Raw genomic sequence first — 15225 nt, 5'->3', positions numbered from 1 at the left:
TGACTAAAATGTATTTTTTTTAAATGTTTGTACATGTTACAACAATAATATGTTGATTGAATATGAATCTGTGGAAGAAATCATGAAGTAGACTCTTCGGCATGATGTACAGTACCATGTCAAATAATATACATACAAATGTATTTAATTATCAAATCATTTACTGTGGTGTCCATTTTTGCCACACACACCCTCTTTACCTTCTTCAGTGAAGGTGTTGGCTTTAGTTACATCACTAGAACTGAATCCACGCTACTTTGTAGGGTCTACAGACCCCTACAGACTGTATTACTACAGAGTACAGCTCTCTACATCAGGAGGTGAGGACATGCTGGCCAACAATAACACCAGCTGAGCGATTATGAGAAAACAACAAACTAAGTGTAACTGATATGAGCTTGGCAAGCAATTCGTTCAAGCAATTTATTTTTATTTTTACTTTTTTACTTTTTTTAGGGGGTAGATCAGCTTTAATATTGCAGATAGATTGTAACTTCCATCAATGTAATTGTCTGCATCACTTCCAATCCCCCATATGTATTTTTTTCTCGCATATACAGTGGGGGAAAAAAGTATTTAGTCAGCCACCAATTGTGCAAGTTCTCCCACTTAAAAATATGAGAGAGGCCTGTAATTTTCATCATAGGTACACGTCAACTATGACAGACAAATTGAGAAATTTTTTGTTTCCTGTAGGTCTTGACCAGGTTTGCACACACTGCAGCAGAGATTTTGGCCCACTCCTCCATACAGACCTTCTCCAGATCCTTCAGGTTTCGGGGCTGTCGCTGGGCAAAACTGACTTTCAGCTCCCTCCAAAGATTTTCTATTGGGTTCAGGTCTGGAGACTGGCTAGGCCACTCCAGGACCTTGAGATGCTTCTTACGGAGCCACTCCTTAGTTGCCCTGGCTGTGCGTTTCGGGTCGTTGTCATGCTGGAAGACCCAGCCACGACCCATCTTCAATGCTCTTACTGAGGGAAGGAGGTTGTTGGCCAAGATCTCGCGATACATGGCCTCATCCATCCTCCCCTCAATACGGTGCAGTCGTCCTGTCCCCTTTGCAGAAAAGCATCCCCAAAGAATGCTGTTTCCACCTCCATGCTTCACAGTTGGGATGGTGTTCTTGGGGTTGTACTCATCCTTCTTCTTCCTCCAAACACGGCGAGTGGAGTTTAGACCAAAAAGCTCTATTTTTGTCTCATCAGACCACATTACCTTCTCCCATTCCTCCTCTGGATCATCCAGATGGTCATTGGCAAACTTCAGACGGGCCTGGACATGCGCTGGCTTGAGCAGGGGGACCTTGCGTGCGCTGCAGGATTTTAATCCATGACGGCGTAGTGTGTTACTAATGGTTTTCTTTGAGACTGTGGTCCCAGCTCTCTTCAGGTCATTGACCAGGTCCTGCCGTGTAGTTCTGGGCTGATCCCTCACCTTCCTCATGATCATTGATGCCCCACGAGGTGAGATCTTGCATGGAGCCCCAGACCGAGGGTGATTGACCGTCATCTTGAACTTCTTCCATTTTCTAATAATTGCGCCAACAGTTGTTGCCTTCTCACCAAGCTGCTTGCCTATTGTCCTGTAGCCCATCCCAGCCTTGTGCAGGTCTACAATTTTATCCCTGATGTCCTTACACAGCTCTCTGGTCTTGGCCATTGTGGAGAGGTTGGAGTCTGTTTGATTGAGTGTGTGGACAGGTGTCTTTTATACAGGTAACGAGTTCAAACAGGTGCAGTTAATACAGGTAATGAGTGGAGAACAGGAGGGCTTCTTAAAGAAAAACTAACAGGTCTGTGAGAGCCGGAATTCTTACTGGTTGGTAGGTGATCAAATACTTATGTCATGCAATAAAATGCAAATTAATTACTTAAAAATCATACAATGTGATTTACTGGATTTTTGTTTTAGATTCCGTCTCTCACAGTTGAAGTGTACCTATGATAAAAATTACAGACCTCTACATGATTTGTAAGTAGGAAAACCTGCAAAATCGGCAGTGTATCAAATACTTGTTCTCCCCACTGTATATATATATATACATATCCTTTAAAAAAAGTATATTTCCCTTTATTACTTTCCAACCCCACCACCCCTTCCCTAATTGGAGTAAACTAGTGAACAACAACGCTTAGGCCTCTACTTCCAGCTTATACATACTGTATACATTTTATGGACACAGTCAATTTTACAATAATTCTATTTAGTTTGTTTTTACTCCTGAACTTCCTCTACCCTCAACCTCTCCGATCATTTTCATGATGTCCATCTGGTTTGCTTCTACAGTGGGGAAAAAAAAGTATTTAGTCAGCCACCAATTGTGCAAGTTCTCCCACTTAAAAAGATGAGAGAGGCCTGTAACTTTCATCATAGGTACACGTCAACTATGACAGACAAATTGAGATTTTTTTTTACAGAAAATCACATTGTAGGATTTTTTATGAATTTATTTGCAAATTATGGTGGAAAATAAGTATTTGGTCACCTACAAACAAGCAAGATTTCTGGCTCTCACAGACCTGTAACTTCTTCTTTAAGAGGCTCCTCTGTCCTCCACTCGTTACCTGTATTAATGGCACCTGTTTGAACTTGTTATCAGTATAAAAGACATCTGTCCACAACCTCAAACAGTCACACTCCAAACTCCACTATGGCCAAGACCAAAGAGCTGTCAAATGACACCAGAAACAAAATTGTAGACCTGCACCAGGCTGGGAAGACTGAATCTGCAATAGGTAAGCAGCTTGGTTTGAAGAAATCAACTGTGGGAGCAATTATTAGGAAATGGAAGACATACAAGACCACTGATAATCTCCCTCGATCTGGGGCTCCACGCAAGATCTCACCCCGTGGGGTCAAAATGATCACAAGAACGGTGAGCAAAAATCCAAGAACCACACAGGGGGACCTAGTGAATGACCTGCAGAGAGCTGGGACCAAAGTAACAAAGCCTACCATCAGAAACACACTACGCCACCAGGGACTCAAATCCTGCAGTGCCAGACATGTCCCCCTGCTTAAGCCAGTACATGTCCAGGCCCGTCTGAAGTTTGCTAGAGTGCATTTGGATGATCCAGAAGAGGATTGGGAGAATGTCATATGGTCAGATGAAACCAAAATATAACTTTTTGGTAAAAACTCAACTCTTCGTGTTTGGAGGACAAAGAATGCTGAGTTGCATCCAAAGAACACCATACCTACTGTGAAGCATGGGGGTGGAAACATCATGCTTTGGGGCTGTTTTTCTGCAAAGGGACCAGGACGACTGATCTGTGTAAAGGAAAGAATGAATGGGGCCATATATTGTGAGATTTTGAGTGAAAACCTCCTTCCATCAGCAAGGGCATTGCAGATGAAACGTGGCTGGGTCTTTCAGCATGACAATGATCCCAAACACACCACCCGGGCAACTAAGGGGTGGCTTCGTAAGAAGCATTTCAAGGTCCTGGAGTACCAGGATACCAGCAACAGTGTGTGAAAACCTTGTGAAGACTTACAGAAAACGTTTGACCTGTGTCATTGCCAACAAAGGGTATATAACAAAGTATTGAGAAACTTTTGTTATTGACCAAATACTTATTTTCCACCATAATTTGCAAATAAATTCATTAAAAATCCTACAATGTGATTTTCTGGAATTTTGTTTCTCATTTTGTCTGTCATAGTTGACGTGTACCTATGATGAAAATTACAGGCCTCTCTCATCTTTTTAAGTGGGAGAACTTGCACAATTGGTGGCTGACTAAATACTTTTTTCCCCCACTGTATATGCCATATCTTTCTAACTGTGCTCTTTCACAAAAGCTCTCAACCTATAACCTATACACTTATTATGGACACAGTATGCTTTACATTAGTTATCTTGTTGTTATTAGTTGTTGTTAGTTGTTATTAGTCCCATCCTTCAGCTCCATTCAACCATGTTATTATTACTACCTTTATCACGGTTGGATTAATGGTCAGAGAAACTATACAAATGAACTCCTTATATCAGCATAAAGAGTGACAACCTATACTATAGGTTATCTGACACTCATCATATAGATTAGTTTCAGCTGATACCAGGTCAACATTTCACACTCTTATTATTACCATAGATTACATAGGTTTGTATGTGATTTAATGTAAAAACAGACTGAGCAGGTAATAAGTCTCACTCATATCTCTTTGGTGATTCAGATTGTTATTACATATAACCCCTCCTATAAAAGTCTGCCACTGACTTTATGGTCCTATATTGCATGAGTTACCTAACAGTCCATAACAGGAGCCTGAATTCCCAGTAGCAACAGGATTGGTTTCCAGATAACAGGCAAAACATGGTGCGAAGGAACACATCATATCCTTACAGGGAAACTTGGTTTATTATTCTTCGCAACTTATATGTAGCTTACGCAATGGTCTTTCTTCAATTAGTGTGATAATATCTTGTACATAGTGCAATATATGGCAGCTTTAATGTTGTGTGGAAACTATAACCATTTGCAGTCACTCTGTGGTCTTTTGTGGACCTGTACTGAGTTTGATAGGAAAATACTATATAATAATAAATTAACATGGGAAAGAAGCCAATAATAATTAGTCACTGTATTCATATTTATGTACAGTCAAGAGTTGCAGGGTAACTCAGACATTTCTGTTTCTTATTGCCCCTCGTGTATCAGCTTGTGTAAACATGGGTGAATTACATCATTAACGTTTATAGAAACAATGATTTCAGCAGGGGGAACTTAAGTTCTTGCCATTATGTCAGATGTTATTGTTCAGGCTGTTATTGTTAAAGCTGAACTCACAGTGTACTTCTTCCAATCTCATGCCTTTTTCATGGTACAGTACAACAGCAATGACCTATTAGTTGCTGTAACATACAGTAGGTTAAGTATATTTGTATTGTATTCAATAGTAAGACTTTGGTAACTCATTAAACCGTTGTTATTAACCCTTGTCAGCCGAAGCAATGACATAAGTACTGTTTTTTATAAAGATGTATTGCCCTAACATTTTAAAAATAGCATACTACATTTTTGTCCAATGCAGGCCTTATATCAGTAGCCACTGGGCACAGACGTCGATTCAACATTTATTCCACGTTGGTTCAACATAATATCATTGAAATGACGTGGAAACAACGTTGAGTCAACCAGTGTGTGCCCAGTGAGTAAGAACTACTGAAGTTGCTTTTACTAACAAAACACAACTGAACAAATAACTGCATAACTATGTGAAACACCTGCAGTGCAAAGGACTACTATTTTGACATATCTCTATATATGGTGATACAATTTTCTCTCTCCTCTGAGACACAGTACTACTCATGTTCTTCCAATATCAAGATTTTGAGCAATGACAATGGGCATGAGATTAAAACATTTGAGCACAATGACAGATTTGTAGTCTCAACTGCTTGGTGATTGTTATGATTAAGGTTTTTAACACCTGATTTTGTTAGATTTTTCAATGGTTCAGTTACAAAAAGTCTGAAGATAGTACTTCCTGGAGCATTCACCAAATGTAAAATGCCGCTAGGATAGGTGATTCGGTATTACTGATGCATTTACAAAACTCACCTTTCTCCTATTATATCAGCTAAAAGAGCAAAGGCTAAGCTACTTCCTGCTCTCTGTGAGGGACATGGAGTTTTTGTACCTTTAGTGTTGGCATTCTTTTTATGCCAACTCCTAACAAAGACTAAACAACTTTTTAAGCTGATTTTGGAAAGCGAAAGGATGCCAGATTCTCATGCCTCTGAATGATGCTTTATAGCCACGAAACAGTGATAGCTCTTGTTAGACAGTAGTTTGTCATCGAAGGAAAAAAGTTTTAGAATTCCCACACAGAGTTTTCTGAGTGTTAAGGATTTGATAGGATCTTCATGCAACTATTTGGTCGACCAAATGGAAAAGAGAGTATTTATCCATAATTTGATCAAATCAGCCATGTTTGACAAATTATTCAAAAAAGTCTAAAGATTCAGTCAAACTTCAGGAATTACATGCATGGAATCATAATGTTAGTGTAAAGTTTTTAACCCCCATATTGCAATGCAATTCATACTGTAGATGTATGGCCTTCAAACTGCCCACTTGATAGAAGGTGTAGGGGTACCTCCTCTGCCAACAATCCTTACTGACAAAGCAATGCAGAGGTTATGTTGGGACAGCACTGCATTCCCAGTCCAGCTTCAGGCCAAACCAAAGTAACCACTGTGCTATAAAACAAGCAATAAATCTATTCTTATGTGTGCAGAGGATGTAGTGCTTAAACTTTCACTATTCGGACTAGTTACTGTATAACAAAACCATAAGAACCAGAGCTAAACATTTGTCAAACTCTCCAACACTCCCAAGATGACGATGTAGAGAGAAAAACTATCTATCCAATATCACCTACTTTACTGTATTTCAAAACGGAAAAAAAGAACAAGAGATATAAAATCTTTGCTAATTGTTCTGTTCATCCTAAAGCTTTTTATTAGGAGCAATTGGTTGATAAATAACCAGCATTCACAGCTGATTCCCAGTATAGGAATTGAGAGGCTCTGGGACAAAATGGGACAATGGTGTGTATGTCATTCTAATAGAAGTGATTTCAGAACCAGTAAAGAAGTTTAGACTTACAGTACTTTCATTTTGGAGAAAGGCTTTGGAACTGTGCTTGAGGAAGGGGGCTGTGGGTATCGGGTGTTTTTTCAGTTGTCAGCTAGCTCACAATCAAGGCGAATGAGATTCATCATTTCTTTCTCCTCTTGGTTTTTCCATCATATAATCATAGCTGCTATTGTTTCATCCTTGTGCTTGAGGTTGATGAAAACAGAAAATTACAGAAAAGGTTGTCAGTCAGTAAATGCAAACATCTGCTCTTCTACGAAACAGCCAGGGCCACTATGATGTCAGGGGCATTTTGATATTCTACAGCAACACAGCAAAAGTGGACTCTGTTTGTACTGCTCGCTTCAACACAGTCGAGATATATGCGACCCAGCAGATGTGTTTCACCAGCTGGTCAGATTTGCTTTGGCTCAGAGGTTTGGTTCTGTGTGAGTGGCAGCCAACCATCGACCTTTCCTCTTAAATATTCTCACAGTCCTCCTCCCACATCATCCACACCTGTTTACTTACATTATGCAAAGCATGTTAAATCAACCATAACATTGTTCAGAGATCATGAGACCTTTCATGTTTGCTTGTTGAGCTCTCAACCCATTAGAATGAGGTTAATACAATTATATAATAATCATGTTTTGCACTGTCCGTCATGCAGCTTGTTTAATTTGCATTTACATTTGGGTTGGATCTGCTAATTTGCAGAGCAGGTTTGAGGGTGCGTGCCAATAGAGCAGAGCTGCCCCGCCCATTTGAGTAACATATTGGCCACAGCAGTGTGGGGTCTGAGGTAAGACAGGCCAATGATCTGAAAAAACATTCTCATGGTCATCATCTTTGGTTGATGGCCAGTTTGCTGTTACGGGCCTGCCAAGTCTTGATAATCTGTGAGAAGGCCAAGCCTGAATTTAGAATACTAAGCCATAGAAAGCCCATTATCTCAATTTGAGATTAGAACAAGCCAACAAAGGGGAAATATACAGTACGTAAAGGAGTGTATTGATGCTTGATTTCTCTACAAAATAATAATAATATTGAGAATGTGAACATGTGCAATATACCATTTGAATGTCATAAAGCTATAATATAATGGATATGAGTCATTCAAAATCATTGTTTTTGCTCCAATTGTTTTATTTCAGTATGAAATTGGGGTAGGGTCATCACAGAAACGACATTTGTCAGTTCAGTCACAAATTACAGTAAGTCTTGAAACCAGCCATTTGGGAGAATGCATTTTACCCATACTGTCTGGTTCTTCTGAAATAGCTTAAAACCTGTTGCTAATTTTTAAAAAGAACCAGATGAATGCTTAAGTCCACAGAGAAATATTGTGGGTTTAACTGGAGTGTTTCTGTTGGACAGAAAAGGGGATAAATCAAGCTCTCCCTCTCTCGGAGGCAGGAGATGGGCCTATGCCACTGGTTCAGATCTATTGGGACTGCATGGGACTCTGAATGCACTGCAGAAGTAGTCTTAGTTCTTATGTCCCTGGAGGTATCTCATTGTGCCCCAGTTGCTGATCTTTTGTATTTATTATTGTGAAAGTAGAACACATGAGAGGTTTGGAATGGAATCCATTTGATTTCCATTTGACAGAAGGTTAAAAAATGCAAGGGATTTGAGAATAGACATTGTATCCCTGAAGAACCCCATTCCTCAGTTACGTGGTTTCTTTACTAAGCTCTATAGGTCACCCTTCAATTCTAACTTTGTAATTTGTTTGGCATCTGGAGATCTCATTTAGGGTTGCTTGCGGCCTTATTATGCATCAAGCTTGTATATTTAGACATCTAACTGGACTAGACTAATTGTACATTGATATGAATGATTTACGGGTAATACCAAAACACAATCCAGATGGGAAAAAAATCCCATAACTAATTTAGTTTTTTATATAATGTAATTGATGTGAATGCAATAGTGATTTCTAATGAAACACAGGCCAAAATGGGTCAAAAATACCAAAACTGATGTGAGCTTGTATAGTTTTCTTGGGATCCAGCAGAGTTTTGACATCTCATTCTTTCAGCATGGTAAAGTCTATGGTTCTAGACTAACCCCTGCCAATGGGTAAGAATATCATTGGGTGGAGTGCACAAGTGGCAAATTGAAGAATATAGTATACTTTTAAACCACCATGTAGTTTCATGTGTGTCCCCAATTTGGTCAGCTTTACTGGAATATTATTCACGTCTCCAATACCATGAAATGAAAAAGAAAAGAAAAATGGAGAAAGATTTTTTTTCATCTTAAATGAAACCATCCAAAATAATATATTTGGTTTGGACAAAACTAAGTCAATGGTCACAGTCAAAATAATCTGTCCCTTGAACAGCTGCAATGGGAGAGAGTCTAAATCTTAACAGGCATGAATAGATTTTTATAATCCATAGTATAACAAACATTAAACTTGAGTCCAACCAGGCTGTGAGTCCAGGAAGTTATCCCAAGCGGCTAATTACACTCTTCTGGTGTAAAGAGTGATGATGTCACACCAAAAGCTCCTGCCTAGTGATCTCGCTCCACTGTACAATCAATCACACAGGGAACTAAGTTCTTGTGGCTCAGAAAGGAAAACACTGCCTTGAATGGTAGGCTACCATTCAATTACCATGAATGAACATCACTTGAACTGTAATTTTAGTTTCTTCTAAGCTGTAGCCTAACGTATTATTCTTTGCAGGCAATAAAATATGACACAACTCCCTTGATGTGTATGACTTGTCATTCTTGATGTTGCAATATTAAAACGTGAGTTAACTGAATCAATTGAACCCAAAGATGGCTGTGAGTTTACAGCCAAGTTATTATATCACTGCAGTATTTGGAAGAAAACAAGTATGTCATTCTTCCAATAAAACTTTCAAAAGCGCTAAGCAAAATAAGCAAAATAACAGCAACTATGGGGTAAATCATTGAAGCACTTTGCTTCAGTTCATTTCCAAATGGCAAAGAAAATTATGACCGCCTTGAGTTTTTTTCAACTTGGCACTGATTTTCTCCTGGGGTGAGGGGGAGAGTGCCCAGCCAGTAGATTCAGCCACTGAACAAGTGTAATCCTTCCATTACAATGAACATGACAAGAAAACCCTAGGCACAGGAGACCTCAGACCAGGAAAATGACTTGCGATACTGTAGTTGGAAAACCTGAGACTATCTAAATCAGTGTTTGGTCTCTTCCTGACAAGGTTTTGTTGTTCAAAGGCATGAGCCTGATCCAATTTCAAATAAGAGCAGAAAGTTAACTGCATCATGGACTGATCACTAATACAATATCGTTGTTTAAGTGTGAACCACAAGCATGGCATTGTGATGCTGACAACCAACTGAGTGAAGTCATAAAGAAGACACCTTGCTATTATAGTGTTATAAAGGATATAATACTAACTTGACCTAAATGTAATGCAATTTCATTTCCAATAAATAAGCATGTAATAAACAATGTTGCAAGTAGCATACAAATGATACAATGTTGACATTAACATCTCAGACACTGTTTACCATATGCTCCTTGAGCAATGGCAGATTATAAAAACTGTGGCCAAGGCAGAGGCATGTCTCAGTAGAGTGAGAGAGGGACTGAACAGAGTACACAGAGAAGGGAATTGTAAAACTTTGAACAGGCTCATCTGAGACTTTCTGAGCTGCGGGTAAGACATTGGCTATTCAACAATGTATTTTGGCTCAAACATTCATTTTATATTTTGAATCTAATCAGGGAAGTGATAGTTAGAATAGTATAGTTATTTGCCTGCCAAAACATTTTTTTAAAGAATTGATGTGATCTTTCTGCCTTTGCATTTTTACTGACAAACTTATTTCAAGAGCATGCCATAATTCTCCAGAGTAATGTAGGCTACCTGTTTTCTTTCCAACGAGACTGTTATTTTCTTTGTTTTTCTTTACAGTGTGTGACTAAACTGGAGAAGAATGAAAGGCATGTGCTATTTTACCAATGTGGTCCTGTTCTGCATAGCCAGTGGAGCAAGTGGATGGGTCATCCATAACTCGACAGATTCCACTTCAATAGCCAATTTCACCGACATTAACTCTGTGCTCATCCCCAAGGCTAGACGGAAACGCTGGATTTCACAAAGCGACATGCTTGCCATCCTTGACTATCACAATAAAGTCCGTGCAAATGTCTTTCCACCTGCTGCAAATATGGAGTATATGGTGAGTGCAAGTTTTTAATTGAGATTCAATTGAAAGTGTTTTACATGCTAAACTAGTAGGCTACTTTTATTTGAGATTTGTTGGTGTAATTTTGCCTTTGTGATTTCATCTGGTAATTTACTGTATAAAAAAAAAAAAAATGCCAATTAAAATGTAGGTAGGCATCGTGAGTCATGTGGCTACTGTGGCTTGGTCTATGGCTCACCCTGCTGGAAGCATAAGGTTACTACATAAGATCTGTGTACTCATGGTCACAGAATAAATGTGTGTGTTTTTTTTTGGGGGGGGGGGGTGTTTCTGGCATCTGTTCGATATGATTGCAAGAAGCTTTACTGTTTCTATTGGGTATCAAAATATAACTGATGAGCAGTTTTGTGCATTTTGTATTCATGCAAGTTAATTCAAGTAGATATTTATGAGAGCAGCTCACAATGCATGGCTTTTGTGTACTTTTAGGTTCAATCCCAATGAATGCATTATCATGTCTGCAACACATACAGGTGTGGGATGAAGGCCTTGCCAGATCTGCTGAAGCCTGGGCAGCCACATGTCTCTGGGAACATGGACCACCATTTCTACTGAGATACCTGGGACAGAACCTGTCGGTCAGAACAGGGGGGTATGTAAAGCCTGGGATGTGTCAATCATATCTCAACTGACCACGTGTTGATATAATATTTTAATTGTTTTTATTGATTGAGGGGGATCCGAGCAATGTCATCTTTGAGTCCAACCTCATGCAATGTTGGCTATGGCGCGAAATGAATGTACTCTATGTGTTTCTTCCAGATATCGCTCCATTCTGCAGCTGGTCAAACCTTGGTATGATGAAGTCAGTGATTATATGTTTCCATACCCTCGTGACTGCAATCCCAGGTGTCCTATGAGGTGCTCTGCACCGATGTGTACACATTACACACAGGTACAGTAGCCATCAAGGCACTTCAGATATGGGAATCTGGGGGTAGTCTTATCCTGATGAAGACCCTGATGAAGGTCTATTGACCGAAACATTGCTTCTATGAGATTAATTCAATCGTGTGTGCAATATTCAGGATAACCAGGGTGCTGGAGTTTCTTATTTTTCAGGAAAGTATATTTATCCTCAAAAGACTTCGCTGACTGTCTCTGACTGATATTCAGATGGTGTGGGCTACAACAAACAGAGTTGGGTGTGCAGTTCAAACTTGTTATAACATGGTTGTCTGGGGAGCCATGTGGAGACAAGCAACATACCTGGTCTGCAATTATTCCCCAAAGTGAGTACTGCTTAATACCTTAACAAGCTCCACTTATCACAGCTGAATGATTGATATCCTCTCTCTTACATTTCAGAAACACATTGTCAGACCGAATGAGAACAGATTTATAGGTGTTCACGTAAACTGATGTCATTATGAAAGCATCACGGCTATTTTATGCAAAATATAACTATTATGCTTTAGATTTGTGAAATGGGAAATGACAACTCCATGAATTGAAATTGGAAAATGATATGTTTAATGCCCAAGGGAGCATCTTTAAACTACAACAAGGATTACACATTATTACTCTTTCTTTTCAAGGGGGAACTGGGTAGGAGAACCGCCCTACAGAGTTGGCATCCCATGTTCAGCATGCCCACCAAGCTACGGAGGCTCCTGTAGTAACAACCAATGTTTCCCTGCAATAATGTCCAACTACATGTACTGGTTCAAGTAAACCATTTTGACATCTGTTTAAATAATGAACTGTCAGATATCATAATTTCACATGGCTTCAAATGTCAAATGTATTTTCCCAAGTACTTTACATGTACAATGTACCTTTTTATACAATTACACATTTAGAATTATAAGCTACATTTGATTTGGTTTTGAGATGTAAATGAGTATCATACATTGTTATGTTGTAGCGTACAACTTATTGTTGTCTTACCATCATATTGATGGTCAAATGTATTGATCAGCAATCATGTTGTTTTTGTTGGTGACTTTTGATTGACTATTTGGTACAGAGGTCAAACCTACAGTAGCAAATGTCAGTAGCATTTTCAACATTGATAAATATAGTTTTATTAAAGATTTACTGTATTTTTGTACTTCTAAAGTGTTTTCCAGAACATGAATTACATGTTGTTGTTTTTATTTACATGATGCTTCATATTTTTACACCATTGAATTTCACTTATATTTGTGTTCATGTAATTGCTATGGCCTGTACCAATGTTATAGAATAAAGACTGCTAAACTGTAACTGAGTGTTTGTCTTGCTTGAGAAAGTGTGTTTGGAATGTCCAACTGCATTAGCAGAGGTTTTGGCAGCTGTAGTGAGGAAAGGAGAACACCAGAGGGCGAGCCTGACAAACTAAACTTGTTTTTTTCTCAAATCCAATACAATTTGAATAGTCACATAGGCTACACGGTTTACAGCAGGTATAAAAGGTGCAGCTAAATAAATTCAGCCTGCAGTGGAATATTCCCTTGTGAATATTCAACAATGTCCCTATGTGAAGACTGATAATTATGGACACGTTGCACATAAGTCATATAAAGACAAGTAATGAAATGAATAATAGGGAAAACAACACAAGAAAAGGTTATTTAGACACAGTGTCAACTACCTGCTGAAATGTTCTGTACACTGCTAAATAGAATAAAAAATAATGTCCCTGGTCAACATCATTACAGAGAATTTGTTTAGGCCCAGCCCATAAGCCAATTATCTCTTGGACCTATTTGGTTCCCCACTGACTTGGAGTCTTGCAGTGCTAGAACCCAATTGCCCCTAGCATGGAGTGTCTGCATCTCTACTGTAAAGAACTGAAGAAGACTATCAATGGGATTAAAATTCCCCTAGTAGGCAACTTTGAATTGGCAGTGGTACTTATTCACCCAAACTGTCTTTGTTTGTACTAGTTACCCCATCAATGCAGTCACCTGGAAGCAACCATGGCACTGTACAGCAACTTGTTACAGCTCTTAGCTGGGCACTGACTTCATTTCCACCTGAGTTGACATTTCTTGGTCATGTGGATTGATTCCTCTTGACGTCTTATTAGGAAGGCAGGATTGAAGTCAGCATGACCTAAGGTGCTGAGAATCTGATGCCCAGGAATGCACTCATAAAACAGGGAGCACAGCATGCCCTCTACCCAGAGGATACCAGCTATCTCCATGATACCCACCTGAGGAACAGAGTCTGTGTCTCGAACTTGGGTTGATGCTGACTGAAGTGGAAAAAGCCTAATCAGTTTTGATGGGTTTGGACACCGTTAAGTTCCAGAGCTCAGTTGGGTTGTGTTGCTTAAAAAAAGGCAGGGAATATAGGAGGACAGCAAGGACTGAGTGAAGCTTTTCTTAGTGTCATGGATGCAGGCACAAAGCTAGAGAGGCTTGTAATAACATAGACAGTGATGTTTGGGGTGTATAGTACAGTAATAGTTAATTCATCCAATAAGACTCAATTCAACTCAAATCCCATTACAGTAAATGTGACTTTTGAACATCTCAAAATCTTACTAACACACATAAACGGAAATACTATTCTAAAGTAAAACTGAATGTACATTTGAGTGGGCTTTCATTACCCAAAGTTTACCTTGCTGTAACATGAGTGGGGTGGTTGGGATCAGGACCAGAGTCTTCCAATAGTTCAATCTGGGATCACAGGAGGAGGCCAAGGGCGGGGTCTGCGGCGTTACGCATCGCTAAATCCAAATTTGGCATATAAACGCAGGGAGCGCTCATACTTGAATGATTATACAGGTACTCTCTCTCGATTCCTTGGTGGATGTACGATTCCCGAACTTACTTGCTTATTACGTACATTTAGGCTCCTATTGATGTCCTAAATCTTAGGATGTATGAAGAGTAGCTTTCATGTTCACCATTCTGCTGCACTACAACTTTTGGACCTGGACATTGTTTCCCGGGGATAGTTGACCAGATTGAACAAAAACTTTTGGTAAAAGGTACATGATTTTTAAAAATGTTATATTCGACACTGGGATAACGAAAATACTGTTTTGTATTATAACTTTGTATTATAACAGGATCAGAGGTGAATTGTCTTGCCTTGTCAGCCCGTGAGATAATTTCACACGCAATACGCATGCTCATGAAATATTGCATGTGCTTGGCTAAAACGTATTTTCCTTTTGAGAAATTGTGTGAACAGTGCAATTGACCTACAGTCAATAGCTTAAAATACACCAAAGCTATGTACAGTATTACAGTTCTAATTCTAATATATGATATCCATGTGCCAGTGATGTGATAATTCATCAGTATTCACATTCAAGTTAATTTATAAATCAATAATCAATAATATTGAATTGAATAAAGATCTCGGAATGCTTGACCAACCATCATATTGTATTTCATGTTTTATTTTGTTTAGCCAACAGAATACAGATTTTGTATTGGAGTGAATCACAGAGGCTCGAGAGGCTGATCGTCATC

At 39.1% G+C, this 15225-nt stretch overlaps 1 protein-coding gene across 1 annotated transcript; it reads left to right on the top strand.

Moving 5' to 3' along the window:
• Window positions 1–10537: 10537 nt before the first annotated feature.
• Window positions 10538–12484, top strand: pi15b (peptidase inhibitor 15b; the record flags this gene model as incomplete). Its single annotated transcript, XM_084188264.1, has 5 exons — window positions 10538–10783; window positions 11284–11402; window positions 11573–11705; window positions 11927–12042; window positions 12349–12484. 5 exons carry the CDS (start codon window positions 10538–10540, stop codon window positions 12482–12484), a joined length of 750 nt encoding a protein of 249 aa, XP_084044390.1.
• Between the last annotated feature and the right edge of the window lie 2741 nt (window positions 12485–15225).

The sequence above is a fragment of the Coregonus lavaretus genome (genome assembly GCF_964263955.1).
Source record: "Coregonus lavaretus genome assembly, chromosome: 23".
NCBI classification, from domain to species: Eukaryota; Metazoa; Chordata; class Actinopteri; order Salmoniformes; family Salmonidae; genus Coregonus; species Coregonus lavaretus.
Note: the sequence above shows the minus strand (reverse complement) of the source record. Positions and strands in the feature narration are given on the sequence as shown.